The sequence below is a fragment of the Amphibalanus amphitrite genome, unplaced genomic scaffold, assembly GCF_019059575.1.
Source record: "Amphibalanus amphitrite isolate SeventyFive unplaced genomic scaffold, NRLGWU_Aamphi_draft 000601F_arrow, whole genome shotgun sequence".
Classification (NCBI taxonomy): domain Eukaryota; kingdom Metazoa; phylum Arthropoda; class Thecostraca; order Balanomorpha; family Balanidae; genus Amphibalanus; species Amphibalanus amphitrite.
The window spans coordinates 55771-79387 of NW_024882095.1; the positions used below are offsets into that span (position 1 = coordinate 55771).

At 45.7% G+C, this 23617-nt stretch overlaps 2 protein-coding genes across 4 annotated transcripts in view; one reads left to right on the forward strand and one right to left on the reverse strand.

Annotated features, from left to right (window-relative positions):
- Positions 1-334: 334 nt before the first annotated feature.
- LOC122394591 (NAD(P)H pyrophosphatase NUDT13, mitochondrial-like) lies at positions 335-7454 on the reverse strand. 3 transcript variants are annotated; one of them, XM_043391589.1, is made up of 9 exons: positions 7364-7454; positions 6785-6969; positions 6542-6657; positions 5983-6191; positions 5528-5619; positions 4930-5081; positions 4289-4437; positions 2552-2649; positions 335-1455 (listed from the first exon to the last, which is right to left on the reverse strand). In XM_043391589.1, the coding sequence occupies exons 2-9, from the start codon at positions 6922-6924 to the stop codon at positions 1347-1349; spliced, it is 1065 nt and encodes a 354-aa protein (XP_043247524.1). In that variant the 5' UTR covers positions 6925-6969; positions 7364-7454; the 3' UTR covers positions 335-1346. The 3 variants fall into 3 exon arrangements, with proteins under 3 accessions (XP_043247524.1, XP_043247525.1, XP_043247523.1); XM_043391590.1 differs by having other exon boundaries at positions 7337-7370; XM_043391588.1 differs by lacking the exon at positions 7364-7454 and adding an exon at positions 7114-7192.
- Positions 7455-14185: 6731 nt separating this feature from the next.
- LOC122394592 (elongation of very long chain fatty acids protein 6-like) overlaps positions 14186-23617 on the forward strand; it is a 36731-nt gene continuing 27299 nt past the window's right edge. Inside the window, exons 1-2 of the mRNA XM_043391591.1 lie at positions 14186-14776; positions 15151-15312. Coding sequence (XP_043247526.1) covers positions 14454-14776; positions 15151-15312 — 485 coding nt within the window. The 5' untranslated portion in view covers positions 14186-14453. The remainder of the gene's footprint in view (positions 14777-15150; positions 15313-23617) is intronic.

Consider the following 23617-nt stretch of genomic DNA (forward strand, 5'->3'; position numbering starts at 1 on the left):
TAAAATCCTTCTCCACGTCTCGTACCCCCTGATCCGGTCTTAACGTCAAACGGTCGGCTTCATTCAAAGCAACTCCTTAGACCTCAGGAGCAGGCTCTCGTGCAATGGGCAGGCTCATCCCAATACTGTGCGCCGTGTAGTGTGTGGTTGCTGAGATAAAGCCCCTAAAAAGCGTCACAGGCCGAGCCGGACAGCTCATACTAATATTTTTCCGAAAAGACGCGCCTCGCACTTGCAGCTCAGTAGAGCTTTTAAAGACCGTGACTCAGCGGCAAAACACATCATTCCTTCGAAACTTTAAATAAATTTGGTCTATGAAGAGAAACATTCGAGCAAGCGGGTTGTACCTGTACAGTGGTATTTACATTCAATTTGTCACCATCACAGTCACAAACAAGACAAACCAACTATCAAAACCACGTCATACAGCATACAACCACTTTGGACTATCATGGGTATGCAGCTTGACATCTAGTAAGAAACTTCACGCATTTAGCAGACATTTTACCTGCGAACGCGGTAACTGGTAAACAGCTGAGGTAGTTCGTATGATAAGGCCTCAAGCATTAGACGAGAAAGGTTGCAGCAGGCAATCGTTTTGAATTTTAATATTGCATTCAAAAATTGTGACAACTGACACACAAGCAGTAGACGGGCAAAGGCCGCTTCATTCAAAGGATAATGTGTCGAAAATTGAGAATTGCTAAAAGTTGGGATGAGAAAGCTATGGGTAACACGCATCTAAAGACGAAATGTCACAAATATGTGAATTCATTGGTTCTGCGTGACTAGCCTAAGAACACTGTTTGCATTGATAATAACCATTTACCGTAACAATTGCACTATCACCTTAACTAACGGGAAAAAAAATGTATAAGACGCGCTCTACAAAATCGCTAAAAAGGAGTGCATGCAATTCACCAACAGACATACAACGCCTTCCGTGTGACGAATTTGGGCACAAGAAGCATTCCATTAAATGATCAGTAACCTACCAATCGGGCTCACAGAAGCATCTCTCAGACAGCACACACAAAACAGTTGTTCTGGCATCAGAGCCGATGGAGACTCCACAATCCTGATGCGCTGCAGGGGAGATAGCAACCGAAACAAATAGCGATGCTGGGTTTCGGCGTATAAATTCGTAGTACACCGTCAGCGCTGGTAAAGACGCACCACTTCTAGAATTTGTATCACTTTGCATTTGGCCAGTAAACTTGATTATTGCAGCGTCAAACTGACTTATATCCCGACAATGTGCAGAAAACGGCAGTCGCTAACGAATGGCGCCGCCGGCGGCCAGTCCCTGAAGTTATAGTTGACCTTTTCGCCCACAGATGGCAGTGCTACCGCGGCAGGAGGCCGCAGTCTGTCAGCCAGGTTTTGATCATCCTGTTTGCGATTGTTCCGCGCGGCGGCACCCATAGCTCACCCTTCTGGGTCTCGTTACGGATCCTGAAAGTGGAGGTGCAATCAGAAATACTGTCAAAGGCAATCTGACATCTTGAACAGGATGGGAGAACGAGGGTTACTGGCGGTGGAGGCAAGCTTTGTTTTGTTGGGTTAGGCCCTTTCGGTCGACAAGACCATTGCAGAGCCGGAAGGATGATAGGAACTAGGGGGAGACATTGGTCTGGGCAGGCACCCTAGTGAGTCGCCGGGGCTGAGCCCGTCCGAAGACAGGCCACCCAGCCCCAAGGCACTCACTGCACCCGGCTACGGGGTGCGCTCCCTCGGGAGCAGCGGTGCCGCTCCAAGGGAGCAGCCCGCATGAGATAAAGTTGCCTGTCCAGCCCGGAGGGGGGTTGCGGCGTGGAAGAGAAGGATTTCAGTTTCCTGAGGATAGAAGCACGGATAGGTGAGGAGGCAAGCAGTCGAGCCTTGAGAGGCATCTACGAACCATGAGGAGTCGAAAGCCAGTGAACAATTTACTCATTTTACAAACAAATGATCTATTCTTGCAATATTCTATTGAAATCCTTTTGGCAAGTATGTGCACCGGTGGGATCGTCTCAATGAGACGAAACATGCCCCCTGGCCAGTGTGCCTGGATGCGCCCCTGCGCCGCCCTGCGGGCGTTGTATGACCTGAGTGAGGTCAGTCGGGCGGCGCGGCCCCGTCCGCTCGCAGGGAGGGGTAGGAACTAGGAGTGGGGCGGTGTGTGGGGTGGTGGCTCTGACTAGGGTTGTGACTCGTAAAGAGTGAATGAAAGTGCGTAGTGATCATTGCGCAATGCGCATCTACACTACGTATCGTGACCATACTTTGCATCAGTGCATCAGTGTAGTGGCAGGAGTGACTATGGCGCGTTAGTGTTATGAATACTACGTGCGGCCTAGTGTGTGACGCGATTTACTATCACGCCTCTTCTCCGTGATCTACCGACTACAGCAGCTTTGCGCTCATCTCCCGGCCTCCTGAACTGCCTGTCCAGGTAAGCTTCCTAAGCGGCCACCATCACTCGTTTCGCACTACCAGAACAGAGGCCTTCTCACGCGCCCTTTCCCAGGGTCCCCAGACTCTCTGGTTCCCCGGACTACCTGACACCCACCTGGCCATGGGGTTGTTCTGTATCCGTTTGTACGCCTCCAGAATCTCCTCTGCAGAGAACCAGCGCGCGTCCTCCAACTCTTCAGTGTCAATGTCCAGCTGGCGGTGAACGAGGGAGGGGAGGGGGCTTAAGCCTAAATCACACTAGTCACTACCTTGGTGAGGGGGCTTGATCGACCCACACTAGTCACTACCTTGTGTGCCGGAGCTTTACCGGAAGTTCTGTGCTTATAGGTTTTATTACTTGACGACGGTTTATAGTTTAGTTTATACGTTTTCTTTCGGAATACCCATGACATATTGTTTGTTTACGTAGCCTTGCCAACTAGTGAGTGGTATGGATATATATATATATATATATTGACAATTGTTGATAAGCGTTTAGGAAGGCCTTTTAATTGAATATTCATTTGCTTTAAATTAAGAATAAAGTTAAAATTGAAAAAATGATATATAGCCCGACGTTTCGCATTTATTGCTTATTCATGGGCAACTGAGATACAGCACAATTTGGTCAACATACACATTAAAAATTCAAATATCATCATTGACAGCACGCTTTTCTATAAACATGTCTTTCACTAAACGATATCGTATCAGTTCGATCGATCGAATGCGTTTCTACGTACACGTCCGTTTATGCAAAGTTCGACCAGCCTAACGTAATCATCCTTTTCTGGAACTGGGAGTTGGACATCGTCCACTAGTCATAATACTTCTTGAAGGGCCCTAATGGCTCCATCATTTGGTACATTTGTAGAGACATGTTTCCAGCTGTGTTCCAATCACTTGGATCCCATAATCTGTCTAGCTTCCTTTTTAAGTTCATTTCAACTTCAGCTGATACTGCCTTCAGTCGATCTCTCAGATGTTCTGGAAGTTGCACATGGTTTCCAATGCGGTTCGACAAGATTACGTTCCTACTTTGCAAAGTCTTGATTGCATCTTCTAGATATGCTTTAGCTGCTGGAGTGAAATGCTGTTTCTTCTATTTCGGCTGTACTGGCGTTGAGGAAGGAAGAACTTTTTCCTCTATGCATCTTTGAAGAAACTATTCGTTCGATCGTTCGGTTTCATTTTTGGCTAACGTAAATTGCTTGTACTTAATTGGCTCCTCCATAACACTTCTTGACATGTTGGATATATATAGATTGACAATTGTTGATAAGCGTTTAGGAAGGCCTTTAAATTAAATATTCATTTGCTTTAAATTAAGAATAAAGTTAAAATTGAAAAAATGATATATAGCCCGACGTTTCGCATTTATTGCTTATTCATGGGCAACTGAGATACAACTTTATTCTTTACTAACTTTATTCTTAACTTTATTCTTAATTTAAAGCAAATGAATATTTAATTTAAAGGCCTTCCTAAACGCTTATCAATAGTGAGTGGTATGTCGGTAGATACCGAAAAGAACCTCCGGCCTTACTTCCCATTCGCTCTCTCTTTTTCTATCTCCCTCCCTCCTTACATCCCTCCCTCCCTCTCTCTCTCTCTCTCTCTCTCTCTCTCTCTCTCTCTCTCTCTCTCCCGCACTCTCTCTCTCTCTCCCTCTCTTCCTTCCTTCCTCCCTCCCTTCCTTTCCCTTCCCTGCCCTTCCCTTCCATCCCATCCCCTCTCCTCCCTCTCCCTCTCCCTCTCTCTCTCTCTCTCTCTCTCTCTCTCTCTCTCTCTCTCTCTCTCTCTCTCTCTCTCCCTCTCCCTCTCCCTCTCCCTCTCTCTCTCCCTCTCTTACCTGCGTCTGCTCGGTCCGTCCGTAGCAGCCCACCATCAGCTGACCGCCGTTGAACGGCCAGTGCTGAGACCCCATGTAGCCGACCTCGTCCAGGTCAATGCCCACCTCCTCGGCCACCTCGCGGCGGATACACGACTCGATTGTTTCACCTGAGGCGTCGGAGAAATGACAGTCATGAAAGTTGCGACAAAACACGAGCGCGTAACAAGGTGCCAATGTTAAGTGAATTCGAACGCCAACCTACAGTTTGCTTTTTCTCTGATCGATAGAATTTCTACATAGGTAAATTGTCACGGTCGTGTTTTCGAGTGGATGCCCGGTGCAAGAGAAACTAAGTAAATCACAATTCACCCTGGGTGGGTATTTTGGTGCAATAGGCCTCCGCCCTCCGGTTCTGGTGGTGAGACCTGGTTCCCGTAATGTTTCCAATCCATCCAATCCAATGCCATGTCCCAAAACACTTGGTTTCAGGTTATTTTTCCACCTGGTTCCCTATGGTTCCTGTTGGTTGTACGGTTCTATCTGGTTCCCTATGGTTCCTGTTGTTCCCATCCCCTTACCTGGCTCGAGGAACCCGGCCACGCAGCTGTACATGCCGGGCAGAACCCCGTTACTCCCCTGGTTCCCTTTCCGTTCCTCACCTGGCTCGAGAAAGCCCGCCACGCAGCTGTACATGCCCGGTGGGTGTCGGCCCTGACGGACTAGCAGTGCGCGCGTCTGAGCAGCGTCCGTGATCATAGTGATACCCACCGGTGACGTCATTGGGTACTGGACGGTATCACACGACGGGCAGCTGGAATTACGTCATTGCATCAGACAGAGGGTATTACGTCAATGGGCAGGCAGGCGATACACGGGCATGACGTCGTTGAAGGAATAGAGGGGATAATTAATACGACCTTTGAGAACGATAACAGTGTAGCAGAGACACATGCAGGTACATATTTCTTATCCCCCATGTGACATAACATGTTTATCCCACGGTCTAACAGTGCGTCAAAAACAGTAGTTACTAGTCCACTGATCTTTAGGAATCTTGAATCTTGAACAGTCTGTAAAATATTTGCACAACACAAACGAGCGGGAAAATATTAATGAAAAAGTTACGAGTAATTTGAGCTCGGGCTTGTCCTTCGATAGGATACGTCCGGCGGCACCAGCACCATTCTCTGGGATTCCCAGCCACCAAGCGTCCCCCATTTTCCACCTACCGGCGGGAGGGGGAGGATGTTCACTGACTTTTTGGCGTGTCCGGCCGGACGGGAGCGCAGCTCGGCTCCGCAGCCCGGACAGAAGTTGGTCGTCTCGCGCCAGTGCAGCATCGAAAACGCCTGAGGGAGATCGGTGCGAGAGAAGGTTACTGCTGGGAAAATAACCATGTGATAAACCCAGGTTATCACCATGTGATAACTTGATCGTGATGAATCTGGTTACTAGTCAATTTGCTATCAGAAAAAAAAACGCTAACCACGTAATAATTTCCGACAGATAATATAAGCACAGAGCATAATACTTATATCAAGCACCGGAAGTAGCCATCGCATGGTGGAGAATTCGCGCGCGACATTGGCTTTCACATACGGCATGTAACAAAAACTGAGCAAAAACATTGTTTACTTAAGTCTGTAATAGACTCGTAACCACTTCAAGCCTTGGTGAACAGCTCCGAGTGATACCTCCGCGGGGCTACTCACGTGTGACATGGTGCAGGCCTCCTCCCACGGCAGCAGAAACAGCGCCGCCCGCGGATCGACAAACTTCCCACCGAGCGCGGCCTGAGCGGCGGCCGCGACACTAGCGCCGCCTGGCAGGTCGGCCGTGAAACACGCCTGGCCGGTGTCGGCCAAATTGAGAAGGATGGAGCGGCTGGCCAGGTCCTCAGATGGGTAGAGACGCTGCAGGTCTGAAATCGGGCAAAAGTGTGGAAGGAATGTAATTATGGCTGTCAGAAATGTCACTGTTGTGCTAACACCATAATTGTTAAATGCTAAAATCAATAGAGAAATGAATCTGTCTTAATTTACTAAATCAAAGGACAAAACCAAAAAGTATTCAACCAAAAATAGCCATCACAGTCAGTAGTCACCACAGTCCTTGCTTGAATAAACATTTACAAAACCAACAAACCAACCAAGTGAACTGGACTGGAGCCATGCCCTTCCCCTTACAATGCAGCCAATCATCATCTTTCCAGTCTCTGTCAGAGCAAGCATGTCATATGCCTGACAAAAGGGAACATGGTAGCAGCCTCACCTGAAAAACTGATCCACCTGAGTGTCTGTGCAGTCTGTCCCATTTCAGGCATAGAAATCAGGGGTTTCTTGGCCACAAATGGCAGCACTCTGCCAGATTCTCGGACTTTGACAATTCTGAAAACAACAATTTATATTATCCACTTGTGTGAATTATGAAAAATTGTATAATATCAAAAGGTATGCATCAAACTGTACAAAATGAAGTCTGAAAAATAACATCTGAAAGCATTCAATAGCTTACTTGTCATCATCCTCCTTCAAGGCCTGCAGAAGTTTGATTCTCTGCACGTAACTCAATGTTGACATGGACCTGTGTCGTAAAAGCACCTGGAAGCTGCTGATTATCCCATATGCTGGTAGGAGAGCCTTGCAAGATATCATGATGATGTCCTTCCTGTTTCAGCATAAAGATGCAAAGTCAGCACTCTGAAAAATGGAACACCATGTCTCAATTAAAAGAGAAAATGCTAAGCAATACTGATACAATAAAAAAACTTCTGACTTGTAAAGAAGGTCCTCAGGATAAATGTCAACCAAAAAACAATACTTTAAAGACCACCGGAAAATTACTGTTGAATCCAAGGCTATGTTGAATCCTTAGTTGAATCATAGTTTCTTCTCCTTTCCACAGCTTTTATTAGGTAGTTCTACTTTGGACTTTTGGAGCGCTTTCAGTTTGGCTGCTGTTGTCACACTGTTGACCAAACGAACAAAGAGACAGAGAGAAACAGGCGGAGAATGAGCGCCAGCAGCAATAAAAATACGGGTGGAAATTAAGGGTTTTTAAAATAACCATATAACTGATGCAAACATTGCAGACCAAAACCAACTGGCTCCGTCTTTCACGCTGATACGGGGCAAATACTGATCCGTATCGGTTTCTTATAGGTATCTTGATCGGACGCGTGTATATCACACCACGGTGAGATTTACATAATGCATCGCACTGTAGTGTAAACCTCACCCGGGTGTGATTTACACAATACACTACTCCTGTGTATATCACACCACGCGGAGTGTGATTTACACAGTGGGCCGGCAATGCGTAAATCACACCGGGGTGTGATATACACAATGTGCTCCTAGTGTGTAAATCACACCCGGGTGTCAGACCACGCAGCACCTGGGTGTGATTTACACAGTAGGCCCGGCAAATGCGTAAATCACACCGTGGTGTGATATACACAATGTGCTCCTAGTGTGTAAATCACACCTGGGTGTCAAACCACGCAGCACCTGGGTGTGATTTACACAGTAGGCCTAGCCAATGTGTAAATCTCACCAGGGTGTGATATACACTGTGTGCTCGGTAGTGGGTAAATCACACCTGGGTGTCAAACCACGCAGCACCTGGGTGAGATTTACACAGTAGGCACGGTAACAATACACTTAACCAAACCTTAGACCTGACCTGACCTGACCTGACCTAACCTAACCTAACCTAACCTAACCTAACCTAACCTAACCTAACCTAACCTAACCTAACCTAACCTAACCTAACCTAACCTAACCTAACCTGACCTACTGATTTTTGCCTACCCGTGGATGAGGAAGAAGGTACTCGCATGAAGAGATTGCAAGCAATGGTAAGTCAAATATTTTTAGGTTAAGTGGTTGTGCATCAGGCTTCAGGCCTTCGGCCTGAAGCCAGATACACAACCACTTAACCTAAAAATATTTGACTTACCATTGCCTGTAATCTCTCCTAAGGCATTGCCTTCGGCACTGCACCGCTTCGCCACGAGCATTCAGACGTCGCTTTCCATATTGTATTGGTGCTTTTAAACTTGTCGGTCGGCAGCGAACCCACCGCTACCAAGGAAAAGCGAAAATGCGGGAAAAAGCGCCCGCACCGACGGGACTCGAACCCGCAACATTCGTATCACGGTGCAAGCACCTTCACCACCAGGCCAGGCGGTCACCTGATTCCGAGAGAGAGGACGCCCGGAATCCCGCCGGAATATTCGTAGTGCTTAGTCTGATCTGACCAATGGGCGAGCAGAGTCACTGCTCTGACCAATGGACGTTCAGCGTTGCTATGAGGTCACATCGTGGTGAGATATACACACAGCTGCCCTCTCTGTGTATTCCTCACCCGGGTGTGATTTACACTACGTAGTAGATTTTGTGTATATCACACCGGGGTGGGTGTGATTTACACAAATGGCCGGTATTGTGTAAATCTCACCGTGGTGTGATATACACGGTCCCATCTTGATCGGAACATCCCCGAAGGCGAAGACGTATTTTGTAGCGAATGCGCCATTAATGAACGAAAACAGTCTTAAGCACAAGGCTACTAAATAAAAATTGCTCAAAACATTTTATAATTCAAAAAATCGATATTAAGATAACATAAGTGTTATAAAAGTAAAACCTCTATTCGTATTGTGTATATTCCGAATATTCTATTGGCACTTATAAACAGCCAAAAATAGAGGTCAAATATATCCCTTTATTTGCGAAGCCGCATAACGTGCCAGCAGGGGCGACTCCAGGAACTAAAGCTGATGGGGTCGAATCATGCACGCATGTTTTTGGATTGTTCGTCTCGACTCTTTCATGCTCAGACAGTCACACCGACTAATGTTTTTGAATATGAATATGTAGCATCTGACGTTCATATAAACTATACATCTTACGTTCTCCCAGTAGGGCTGCGGAGTCGATGGATTTTAGGGTGACTCCAACTCCGACTCCGTCTTCGGCTTCAAAAATCGACTCCGACTCCGACTCGAACTCCGACTCCGACCCCGGATGGTTCTATTAAAATCCATATCATGATATTGAAGTTCATACCTAATGGATATGTTTTCCAGAATTGGAGGATCAAAAGCATGCGATAGCATGCTTTTGCATCCGGAAATTCCCATTGGTGGGTCGCTGAAAAAAAGTTCGGCTGAACCAAGGCGGCTGAACCTTGGGCTGAACCTGTTTGTCACTATGACCGTGGTTTGTCAGTGAGTATGTGAGTATGTGAGTATGTGAGTGAGTTTGTCCAAGCTTTTTTGGACCTGGAGTCAAAATGGGTGGACCGATCGGGACGAAAGTGGGACCGTTTGATTCGTCTCCGGCGAGGTAAACTTTTGGTGCTGGCCTCGGTTCGCTCGGTGCTTCGTGGCACATGCTATTCCGCTTCAAAGTTTCGGTGACACGAAATTTTTTGTCAAGGCTACAGGTCAACCCGAGGTCACGGGCAAAGCCATACTGGCGGGACACATCGGTAACACCTTGAACCAGTTTCCAGGGGGGTCACCGTCTGCGAGGGGTGCAGGCTGCAGTGCACGTGCTGGGGTCGGAAAACCGTTTTGACGTGAGGTCCTATGGCTCAAAGAAATTTTAAGCTATCAACCTCAAAATCGGTTCAATGGTAGTCCCAGGCAAGGCCTCCAAAATAATGCACATTTGGTTGAGCTAAACTCTGTGGTGCATGAGCTATGCACGTGCAAGCCGATTGCACCCCTTCGTACGTTGCCACGCCTGCAGGGTAAACGCAGCTCTAACTGGTTCAAAACTTGCAGGTCATAAGAAGAATACATTTGATCACGACATTCCGGCGAGATAATATCCGAGGGGTGCAAGCTGCGCGTGCGGGGGGCTATGGATCGTGGGCTATGGATCCTCCAATTCTGGCCCAAGGCAACGCACGAGCGCTGCCGGCATCTAGTTATATTGCCTGAAACGATCCCTTGTGCGTTCCAAGGCTTTGCGTTGTATTGTAAATATGCATTAAAAATAACAGTGCAGAATTAAGAAGCAGATTCTGGGGCATTCACCGTCTTCTGCTTCTTTCGCTGGAAACGTTCGTCCAAAACAGCAAAATTGCCTTTTTTCGACAAAATATAATTTCGAGTGCAGTATCGTCAATCAACCAGGTGCAGTGCATGACGTTGAGCCATGCAGCGTTAACTACGACCCCGGAGTCGGAGTCGGTAAGATTTTGGCGACTCCGACTCCGACTCCGGGAAGAACTGTCGACTCCGATCGGCTCCAACTCCGACTCCGACTCCGACTCCGCAGCCTTGCTCCTTACAGCACCAATTAGGTACCAAAGAATAAAAATAAAGGGGCGGGCGCCGGTATATTATTTCGGTCCAGCCTCAAATGTCAAAAAGACCTCTACGGTTGTGCGTGAGTGCCGGGTGCCCCAAAAGTATCCATAGATATACATCCTCATTCCTCATCCCTAACTGTAAAAACAAACATGTGATATAATAGGTATACACACAACATTCCTAGACTGTCAAAAATGAAATGATTTCGAAACAAAAAAATGTAAACGGATGACGTAATTTACACTGGAGATGTGAAATATGCATCCTATTTCATTTCAAAAGTGAAAACTATCCTCCATCGAAAAACGCAGTGGCCAGGGTATGCCAAACCTAAAACCTAGTAATGCAACATCATTTTTGACGAGTGTGAGCTAGACGGAAACCATTCATACTTCCTCATATATTTACATATACATTACACACACAGTTTTCGTCGGAACTGCGCGCACCACACCTTGCTGTCAGCCATAACGAGCCATAACGGCATTTGTCTGTTTGGAGTTCTATATAGCCTTGGTCTGTTCAAGGTATATAAAAACACTGGGTCTGTTCATCACGCGTGACATGTAGCCGATCATTTTTACAAAGCGGGCCTATCATGACCATTATGCTGATTATATTACAACGCACGTGCACTAATTCATAGCATATCCTCAAATTTACATAAAATAAGATAACGCGCCACTCCCCGAGAATTATATCCGTCTGATTCCTAAAGCAAAGTTCATATGACAAAATTGCAGATAATCTGAATGTTGTTCGTTATGCGAGACCCACCCACATTATCTGGAGCTCTCAGATAAGTCCTCTGGAAAAGTCGCGCGACCACAATTACAAGCAATGTACACAGGATAATCCTGTGTAATGCATGCTTCAGATATGAACGCAATAAACCGTCTTCCGCGTGAAACATTATGTAATGTTGTATTGAATCATCTTAGAGGCGTGATTACCGAGATGTCTGGTGCATGAAGGTGACTTTGATGTCAGGGTGGGGATGCGAAAACTGGTCTGAAAGATACTTAAGCAAGCTGCGGGAAGTACATGATTGTTAAAAATTTCCAGTTTAGAGAAATAAACTACGCAGCATAGGCGTTACCTGTCCTTACAGTTGACACTAACATGTGTTTAGTGTTTGCTGATCATATCGTGGTAATACCTGCCTGTTCGTTGGTGCGTTAAAATAAGCCGATGCTTATCACCGTAGAACAAAATCAGCTATCTCCGTTCAGACTGTGTGATCACGAGTCAAAATATTTGTGCTCGCCAAAAAGCAGCAATTACGTTTAAACTTGGTCGAACAAAAAACAACACTTCTCATCAAATGGGCTACTGGTAGGCACTGACATTATAGACTACTGTGCTCAGTTTTTATCCTCTTTTTATTTAGAGACGTCCAGCAAACCGGCCATCTATTAAGTATGTTTCTTGCTAATCAAGTATGGGTCTATTTATCGGATTATTTTGTAGTTACTAGTTAGTCCTTTTTAATGGACCATTACTGGGAAGGTACCCAATACCCTTGGCACTGACTTTGACCTTCACTTTCTTAGTCTTGGGTATTTTTATATTCATTTTCGGTCCCGATGACTTAGCTCGAAATTAAGAAGTCAAGCAATGGAAAAGACAGACATAATCACGTTATCCTTTTATATAATTCTGTCGGGAAATTACACCATCTCGTCACATTCGGAAGTCTGAATACTGAACATAACCGGAAATTCCAATCAGCAGGTTTATATAATAAATAAGACGACGTCTCGACGGGGAAGGACCGGTTGGAAAATCTCAGTGATTCTTTCAGCAGAAAAACATAACTTATGTAATAAAGCTAGCCAAGGTGCGACACTCGACAGTGAGCACTGAGCAGTTCAGCTTAATTTTCAACTACATAATTAATATGGCGCTTTCATTCATACCGATTGAATATCGATATTTTTTCGTTAGATAATGTGATTGCTTTCAACTCTCAGACCATCGGCTTACCGCTAAAAATATTGTTCTTGTTTCCGGCTGAGCCGATTGCGCCACCATTTGGTATAGGGACTTAGGTTAGGGGCAGGCTACAAGGGTGCCGTGAAAAATATGTTGACCCATGTTTTACTGTGCACGTGCAAGTTGCAACGTGCAGGAGCCCGCTTCGACAGCTCGAAAACGGCTGGGCCGATTGCGCTCAAATTTGGAATTTTGGTAATTTTCAAAATGAAGTGGCCCAAATGCGAACTAATAAAAAATGGGGTAGTTTGGTTTTGATTACCCAAGCTGCCCTCCCCTCCACGGTTGGATAAAATGGAATGAAGGCAAAAATAGGTGAGCCACTTTGGGTGGGCCGACGAAATTTACTTAGCGTAAAAAATTCATAGGGGTAGCTCTGAAGTCTGATATGGTGGCATTCCTCTCATTTCCTTTAAAGTGACCATCCCACCTAACATTAGTTTTGAGTTGAGATAGTCAAATTGGGGTCCCTAGCCTGCATTTACCGATTTGGGCAATCACAACGAGAACTGTTTTAATTCGGAAATATTAAATTTCAAAGTCTGCAGTTTTCGAATCTTAAAAGGCTAATGCATTTGAATGCCCCCTTCGACGGCGCAGAGGTGAAGTCCGCAGTAATTTTGATATATTTAACTTTTTTTTCTTCAAATTTATGTGATTACGTTATTCGACATTTCGCGAAATGAAGTGGTCTAAATCCGAAGAGAAATTTAATTTGGGGTAAGTAACTACCTTGGTTTTGTCCCCGGAATCGGTCTCCGCCACAGCCATGAGTAGTTAAGTAATCTTGATGACCCTTGCCCCCACAACTTCAAACTAGTTTCCGCGTCCCTGATACCTTCGAAAAGCATTGATGCCCCTTGAGACCCCACTTTTTTGCGATAATTTGTAAATGCGTCAACTCTCGTTGACAATATTCTGGCAATATGTGTTTCAGAACCTGCCGAAACTTTTATTACTAAGGTATTTTGACGCCAAACGATTATGAAAGGTACTTCTCATTCACTCGTAATGTTAAATTTTACGGAACGTATCTGCTGTTTGGGTAGAGGCTACGCGCTCATGGGGCGGAGCCACGTAATGACGTCAGCGCTAAGCTCCGCCCTACCCCTCCGGCGCTCCTTGCCCGGCGACCGGTCACTCGCGTCTCTCGCTCCATTCAGGCTTGATGGTGGGCGGTAGGTGGTAGCGGTAGCGGGCGCTGGTAGATGGCATTTAGAGCAGATGGCGCTGGTGGCGGGGCTCGAGTGTGGCCGAGCGCAAGCCTCTCCCCGGGCCTGAATTGACCTTAGCATTACGAGTGAATGAGAAGTACATACCTTCCATAATCGTTTGGCGTCAAAATACCTTAGTAATAAAAGTTTCGGCAGGTTCTGAAACATACAATGCCAGAATATTGTCAACGAAAGTTGACGCATTTAAAAATTATCGCAAAAAAGTGGGGTCTCAAGGGGTTTGACGTTCATAGTACAAGATGTGAATAATAATGATTCGCATTACACTAATAATAAACGTCATTTGGTTGCATCTCGAGTTCGATTAGAAATAATTGTAACCATAATCAGCTAACGATTATCGCGTTATCAAATGCAGACTTATTTTCTTCGCGGTGGCTTCTCGTCGCTCGAAACACGCGGAAAAATTGATCCCCCCGAGCCATTACGCCTGGGATCGCCGCTTCGCCGCTGGCCTTGAGAATCAGCTGTCTTCAAAAGAGGTGCGCGCGAGTGGCGCGGCGCAGACGATTCTCGTCCGTCGGCGTGCGTGGTTGGGGACGGCCGGTCGTCGGAAACAAAATTCACAGTTTTAATCAATTCTGTGCGCGTGATTTAGGTCTTGTTCAAGAACTACATTGCAAAGATGGAGACCGTTTCTATGAGTATGCCCAATTACTCGTACGTATTCAAGTTCGAGGAAGACTTCGCCGAGAAGGAGAGACGCCAGTGGATGTCAGAAAATTGGTATGTCTGCATGTACTACATAGGCGCTTACATGATTTTCATCGTCGTCGGCCAACACTACATGCAGTCTCGCCCGCGGTTCGAGCTCCGGAACACTCTGGCCCTGTGGAACTTCTTTCTGGCGGTGTTCAGCATCATCGGCACCATGAGGACGGTCCCAGAGATGCTGTTTGTCCTGAGGCATTTCGGATTACATCACTCCTGCTGTGTGGCTGGCCCTAGGTGAGTTTTGCTGTCATTTTGTTCATCACTGAATTTTGGAATGTTTGTTTCTTCATTCAAATATTTTAAATGAGTTCATTTAGTTTTGAGCAATGTAGTTCTGCCTCTTGGCATCTTGGCAATCTATTGGAAAACTTTAATTTGTTCCATAGAATTACCATATTTTTCCTGCCCTTAATGAGGAAAAATGCAGTCAGGTCACTTGTGCAGAAAGTCAACATCTATTGATCTAAGATATACCATAATCCAACAAATCCTTTAACATGCTTCCAAATTTTTATAATTTCAGCAGTTTTCATTTTTTATTTTTCTTATTTTCAGCAAGATCACGTACACATTCAAGCATGTGACCAATGCCCTTTCTCCACCCACAGCTTTGTTCAGAACAACACTGTGTCTGCCTTCTGGAGCTACCTGTTCACCATGTCCAAGGTGCCTGAGCTGGGTGACACCGTCTTCATCGTGCTGAGGAAGCAGCCGCTCATCTTCCTGCACTGGTACCACCATGTCACCGTCCTGATCTTCACCTGGTACAGGTAGGTGCCTCAGAGGGGCAGAGTTGCTATTAACTTACTAACTCATTTGGTTTATATTTCAGCCCATTTAGCCAGCCAGCCAGCCAGCTTTATAATTATTTCCTAGTTATTGACATAGTGTGATTCTGTCTCTATGCAGAACTTTTTAAGAGTAACACTATTAGAGTAAAACTACAGAAAACTCTATAAGAGTAAAATCGCCTATGGCAAACACAGATCATCACACTCCATATTATGTGCTTTTACATAAATACAGATTGTAGACACTAGCCTGATATGCTATGACTTTATTCAATAAATGCAAGAAGCAAGAGACATTTAATGGGGATCATAACCCTCCTCATCTCATAATGCATTCATTTATTTCACTAGTGGGGAGTGGTGTACCTATTATTCCCATATTAGATAATAGATGATATCAGTACTAATGGATATTTTTCTTTATATTTAACATCTCTTAAATTTGTCTGAGTATATCAGTCCCACGCACAAGGGGGAAAAGCTCAAATTATTGAGCGCTCAAAAAATTGAGCGGGCCCCATTATGAAGGAATAGGCGAAACGATGGTATTTTACAATGCCTCTAGCGTCACACTACGGCAAATATCGTATCCAAATAAGGTATCAATGGCAAGAGAGAGCGACAAGGTTTCTTCTCGAACACTCGCCGTGATAATTTATATCGGTGTTTTCGGAAAGAAAATGCCCTAAAGACGCTCAACTTTTTGAGCGCCACTTGTCGTTCGGGACCGCGATACTCAATAAATTGAGCGCCACGACAGACGACAGTCAGCTGGCGCTCAAAAAATTGAGTGCCGGCCAGCATCTACACTCAATTTATTGAGCCTTCTCCGTGACAGGTGAAGCCGGTACTGGCTGCCATTTTTGATGTTATGTTCGTTGAAATACGTTAAACTGAGTTGAAACAGAAATGCAGGAAGTTGAATGCTACGTGGTACCTAAACTTTTCACAAACCCATGGCATCATGTCACATTTTCCGCTAGTAGTTTTATCGGTCGCCTTGATATTTTCTGACAGTACTGGGAGAAGGGAATACGTGATTACAGAAAGATATCCACCCACGCTTGAATATTGGAGAATTATACAGGAAAAACTGTATTGCCACGGTTACAACTTACAAGGCCATCGGCCGCAAACAAACAAAAATACTATACAATGTGGGTTAGATTCACAAACATCATCAAGTGTGGAACACAGAGACGAGCAAAACAACATCACATTATCGCATGCCAGCCCGACCACATTGGAACCGGGTGACCTGCGACCGGAACCTGCGTCTTGCCAGCATACATCACAAAAGCAGGAGGCAGTGTCGTACTGCTTTGATCCAAAATATGCCATATAACAAATGATATAAACGACCTAAGCTCGGACTAAGCTTATCATTATCAAATCCTTAACATGTAAAAGACGAATGGAAACATCGAGTCTCAGACCAGCAGTAGCAACCATCACAGTAGCAACATCACAAAGAACACGCGGCATTATCAGACAGCCGTTTTGTTATCGGGCTACAGGCGGCGACGGCGTGGTTGCAGACCAGCTGCAAGGTAGCGGCGTGCGGGCAAAAGGCGCGGGCACACCTCCATGTGGCCGTGTGGACAGTGCGCGGTCGGCATCGCATAGTGGGCGGCATCGGGCTGTCCCGGGCCGTCGAAGCCGCACAGGTTGTCGGCGCATGTGGGCGCGCGCGGTCACCACGGCCAGCTGCTCACCGCCAGCACAGACTGCGCAGCGTCGCCGCTCCGCCGGCCAGAACACGCAGACAACCCTTCTTGCAGTCGCACAACACGTCGCCAAACTCATTCACCTGCTCCACCATGTTGTTGATGTCACCGAGTCGTTCAAGTTGTGGCTCGTGCCGTCGAGCATGACCTGCCCGATCGGACACGGGTCAGCGGCTTCTGCTCCAGCGAAGTCTTCATCTTGGTGACGTCTTGCTGATCTCCACAAAGGCTGAGCAGATGACCTTACCCACAGGGACGGCCGACGTCCTCGCCAGCGACCGCTTGGTTGTGCAGACCTGCCAGAAAAAGAAAAGCTGTTTGGTGATCTCAAACGATTTTTTTTTCTTTATGCAGTGGAACAAAATGGAAAATATGTCATACAACAGGAACTAAAAAAAGATGCAGCCTAGGTCGTCTAAGAAATGGGTGCAACATTGATAAAATTCTTCCTTGAATGAATTCTACAAATGCTTTTGATAAAATGTGTGGTGATTATAAGGAGACCACTTAACTATAAAATTGCTCAGGATTCCCTATCTGGACCTGTCAAAAAATCCTGACTGCACACCAACAACGAGCATTAAATCCGAAACCTCTACCAGGTACCTAGGGATAATTAAAATCTGATTCAGGAAAATATTTCACATCATACAAATAAAAACCTTTACTATATTGAAACTGAAAATGTGATGCCGATCCAGTGACCTAAGGGTCTCAAAGTATAATAATGAATTAATCTATTATAAATTTGGTGGTGACTGCCAACTGGCGTCTGGCAGCCTAAACCTGGAGGCTTGAAAGTGGCCTTCCTTTTCCGTTGACTCCGATCCTCCAGATGGAAATGATATAAAGGATCATTTTTATCTTATTTCAAATGAGCCAGTCAGCAAAGTGGCTATCCTGTTTCAGCATTCACACACAATAGTTGACTGTCAGTCTGTCATGCTGTCAGTGTTGTGAAGTAACGAAGGAGTTGAGTTTTGTTGATTGTAAATTGTGATGTTATGTAAAGGACTGGAAAATGAATGTGAAAACTATGGAAACATATTGGCAGAGTATTGTCACTTACTATCAGGACATATGGATAGAGAATACATTCAAATTAATAAGAAATGCCAAATATCAAGGTACTCAATCACTGATAGCAGTGGACTATCATATGTTTTAATGTCAATTATATGAAAGTTAAGACTGAAACTACCTTTTACTTCATCATACCTAATGAAAAATTGTGTGAAGAAAACATTCACAGCCTCTTTGAAGCACTTAGACCACTAAAAACAGAAATTTTCACGTAAATATGTTGTGTCTCTTTCCCTCAAAACATCATATCGGATGGCGCCACTTTCGTCGACAGTTACTTATCTGCACGCAAATCGAGGAAAACGTGAATTGATTGACGTTTACGTGTTTCCAAATTTAAAATCACAGCATATTCAAACTTTTCAGTGTACCTTTTAACATCTAAATATAACTAAAACGATAAAAACTTACCTTCAACACAAGGACGACGACAACCACGCGACCGGAGACGTCGCGACGAAATAAACAAACGGCGCCGCCAAATGAAAAATATTCTCCGATATGGGTGATGTGAAATTGAGTCGCAATCATTTTGAGTAGTATGAAAAATGCTCTTTCCAACAGAACCCTAGTAAAAAACGTGAATGGACAAAAAATAACTTTTATTTCGACATAAATATTGGCCTGTTTTTAAGGCATCCTGGTATGCCGTAAGATTTCGACCTAGAAATTGGTGTTCCCCCAATCATTGAAGCTTGAGCAGTGAAAAATATGAAAGCCTAATCTGTTTTGCATCATTAGTGATTCTCCTAGGGTGTTGCCATTTCTCCCTAGGTGTTGCGAGTTGCTTTTGCAAAACGTGTTCCTGAAACGGCTCAATTTTTTGAGCCCTCAGCATTACGCCTATGGGAGCCTCTGACGTCACACGCTCAATATTTTGAGCGCTCAATAATTTGAGCTTTTCCCCCTTGTGCGTGGGACTGATATATAGGTAACAAATTATTGATATAATCTAACTTGTCGAACCACAAAAATCTAATCGAGAGCAGTTACACTTTCGCTACCCTCATCATTTATTTAAACATGCCTAATGCCTGACACCAGATCCGTCATCCAACCAATAAAACAATGCTCGGGAGCATCGCTCAAATAAACATTATATTATTATTAGATGCAACTCCCTCTTTCAGGTACTCAGTGCCATCTAGTCTGCTGACTCATATGCCTCACCTCGTAGCAGACATGTAACTTATGCGATATTACAACTGAGACTATTATCCCGGATGTACCCGTTTTGTAATTCCTGATTACCTCGTCTGGCTCATCATTTCCCATAGCCGGGAATCTGGCGTGTAATCGTCGTGTAAGCATTTTAATGGGATGGTTTGCGGCTCACCCAAAACCGGTTTTTGCTCTTGATGGATGTGATATGTATCGGGACTCGGGTTGATGTAATGGGTGTTTAACTATGAGTATTATGTCAGCGTCTCGCTTGGAGGGCGAGAGGATGATTTATAAATTGAGGAGTGGCAAGGTGGCTTACGATCGCCGCCATTTTTTACGAAATAGTGTTTGATTCACATTTGAAGTCGATGTGACATTCCGCAGCTAGACTATCCTACTACTTACATTTGTATTTTGGTTATTATTATTTCTCTGCATATGATCATCTTACTCAAAGCCGTAATCGCCATGCCATATGTGGAAGGCTTTTGATGTCAATACATACATACATACATACATACATACATACATACATACATACATACATACATACATACATACATACATACATGCATACATACATACATACATACATACATACATATTATTCCTGTCATTCTTTCGTCCACCTTTTTTCGCCTTCGTCTCCGCTCTGTCGTTCCTGCGTCGCCGTCGTTTCGACGTGGCTCCTATCGAGCCGAACCTCCGTTCGGATGGATTACAGCTAGTGCTGATTAGTTCATAATGGGCTCGGACGTATCATTACGTCCGTCTTTTTATAGCTCGCTCATCAAGCGGCGTAGATATCGATCCGTGCTCTGCTCTTATGACGACGCCCCGAAGCGTCGTCCGTTGATGCGGGTAGAGTGACGGATCTGGTATGCAGGAGGGGAGAGCAGGGAGAAGGGAGAGGGTCGGAGGAGCAATGATGAGGGACGGGGGAGAGCGTGTCTTACCGATTGTCGATCGGCCACCCACGTACCGGAACTGAAGGGTATTATCGTATGAGCGAAGTGCCATCAGTGGTATGATTTTAGCCCGTCGTGATTTTTAATCCGTCTCACCAAGATGACATTCTACTTTGTTTATCTCGGCTGGAAAACATGGATAAGTAAAATCTTATTTGGTTAATTTCCAACAATCGCATGGCTTTCAAAATGTTGTTTTACGTTTTAGTTACCGCTTTTGAGTCCATAAAACAATGTCTGAATGCAGTTGAGCCGAACATTGCGACGTCTACACACTTGGATGGCCACGCCTGGACCCAAACCAACCTCTGTCCCTCTCCTCAAAGCTTTCCGTGTCGTCGGCCCAGCCGTTCGCTCGTCCACGTCTGGACGCCTGTCTCGGCTCCCTGTAATTAACCCATATATGCATAGACGTACATAAATGTACGTCAATTTGAGTTGACCAATGTGTGCCATCTTTATAGAAATAGAGCTAATGAGCCATCAAACGCGGTCGTTCTAAATCATTTACATTGTTAGCCGTCAGGTGAATACCAAAAAACACGGTTCCAATGCATTCAGTGTTGAGTTTGAGACATTCGGTTTGTTGATGCCGCAACGGGAAGATTTTCACCCGTTCAGACGCTCGACCCAGGGTGAGCCAAGTGTTTTTAATTATAGTTAAGTGCTTTTCCCGGATTAGCTTTCGTTGCCAGCAATCTGCTCAAGCATGACCCTAACTTCATGAGTGGTGTCATTATAATGCTAATTTTGCTTACCAAGCGAATCCAAAAATAGTACGTTTCACAAAAACGCACGTACAATAATGTACGTCTATGCATATCCGTTACATTTTGTTTCCCAAACATCAAACACGTTTATGCTTTGGTTTGATGGCAAATGTGAGCCTAAACGATGTTCTGGATCAGGGCTGCGGGAGTCGATGGATTTTCAGTGACTCCGACTCCGACTCCGACTCCGACTCCGGGTAGAACTATCGACTCCGACCGACTCCAACTCCGACTCCCGAATCAGCAGCCCTGCCAGGTCAGCAGAGTCGATGGGTTTGTCGGTGATTCTGACTCCGACTCCGGCTCCGGTTTCCAAAATCGACTCCGACTCCGACTCCGGTCAGAATTGTCGACTCCGACCGACTTCGACTCCGACTCCGACTCCGCAGCCCTGTAATCTGGATGGCATCGAGGAGCGAAGTCGAGTCGCCGATGTCACGGTCGTCGTCCTAGAGCCGCCGGAAGTTCGCGTCGACACAAACGAAGACCCTAGCGACGAAGAGAATGCTGACCCAGCCCGCCTGACGTAACTGGTCTGAGCCGTAACAGACGTAACTGAGCCGTAAAGACGTAACTGAGCCCGTAACTGGTCGCACCCACCGGCTCAACCGGTTCGGGATGATTATGGATGTATGTCACTTCCAAAGCAGCACCAAGCTTGACCCTTATGATCGGTTTTGCAGCAGAGATCCAGAAGCGCCAGTTCCATGGCACGGGTACCATGTGAGAGAATCGCCTTCTGAAGGCGAACAAATTCACCGACATCAACGCCTTCAAGAAGAAGTCCAATCAGACCATCGAAGCATTTACGACTGCCAACAACGGCTGCAGTGCGGCTGTTATGCGCTGGATGGACGTGGTCGAGGATCACGAGTTCCAAGAGGCCATCATGCCGTCACTGGGGAAGGAAGAGCCGGCCGACGCCCCTGGACAGACGCACCTCTCCGAGTTCTAAGTCGAGGGCGACCAGTCGCTCTGCTCCGTTGACCATGCCGGCGACTTTACGTCCGGCTGATGGCCGTCTTTAGTCATTACAGCGGGGCCACGCGCTCGGGACAGTGTCTGACGTGTACAGTGTGGGACGGGACAGGTGGTGCCATTACGACGACCGACGCGTCAGCTGCGTGGCCGAGGCAGACGTCCTGGGCGAAGGCCCCCAGCGGAACGGCTACATCTTCTGTCTCCTCAAGAAGCTCTGCAGTCAGGTAGTCAGCATGGAGCGCGCCGGGCGCCGGACTGTGACTGCCACAGGGGAGCACAGGGTCACCGCGTCGGTGGCCAGCAGCAGAACACCTCCTGATCGCCATTGACAACGTGCTCTTTTTATAGATCTACTATGTTGACTATTATGTACATAAGACAAGTTTTCAATAGACGGTAAAAGTTGACATAATTGAGTTGTGTTTTGCAAATTTCCTTATTTTCATCATACATGATCTACATCTATTTCCTAATTCAACGTATGAATTGTAACTACCATTTCCAAGGGTCTCTAATGCAACACAAAATATCATACATCATATTTGACCATACAACACAAGTTATTCCCCTCGCCCAGGTTAACGATGACATGACGTCACCCTACCCCCTCCACAACCCCATCCCCACCCCAACCCATCCCTCATACATCGCTTCTGAAGTACGAAAGACGTTAGCATTGTATTAGGGATATCGGATGTATTATTTTAGGACGGCGGCGGCAGACGTCACAATTGTCTTGTTGACACCTGGCATAGACGTACATTTTTGTACGTCACTTTGAACGATCATATCAGGCAAGCACTAAATGTAAAAACAAAACAGTTGATGTCAGCAGCTTAGTAACATGTTGTTTAACAATGCTAGAAAGTTTCATACAAATTCTCGACAAAAAATTAATTCATGCATATATGGGTTAAACTCGACCCCCGACAGGTAACAGGACACGTGCCCACTCCTAGGCACCCCTCCACCCTCCCTAGGGGCGCGTCCGGCCCGGCCAACGGCCCCTAATAAAACTGTAATCCAATAGGGTTTTATGTAGGCCGATGACGCTGGCGACTCAACGAGAGAGTGGGAGGGATTAGAGGGACCGGAGCAGCGCCGCCCACCCTGTTCTACGGTTCAGTAATTCACGTGGAATCGATTGATGATTTGTACAGTTTCAACAAGGTTGTCCAGAAATGTCGTCACGATTCTAGTAATTAGTAATCCAACTTTCGGGAAGTAATATATCTGCGTCCACATGTATTGATTGAACCGCAATTTAAGTGTTTTTGGATGGTTATCGTAATGAAGTAGATTATTTTTAGTTTGTTCTTGTCAGGAAATGTCTATTTCCCTGTCCAGTCCAGCACCATCAACGTCACTGTTAAGCCCGTTTCTATTCGTTCGACTTGAGTTGTCTATCAGTCATTGTTTGGAGCGTCCTAATTGCTTTGTAAGTTGTCAGTAAACCTAATGCGTCTATAGTTCTCACTGCGCACGACAGCGCATTGAACAATGCATCACTGGGCCACCATCACTTGAACATTGCTTGGCTTGTAGTTACTTTATTGAATTACTTCATTTATTTGCTCTCGATGTTCTGAAG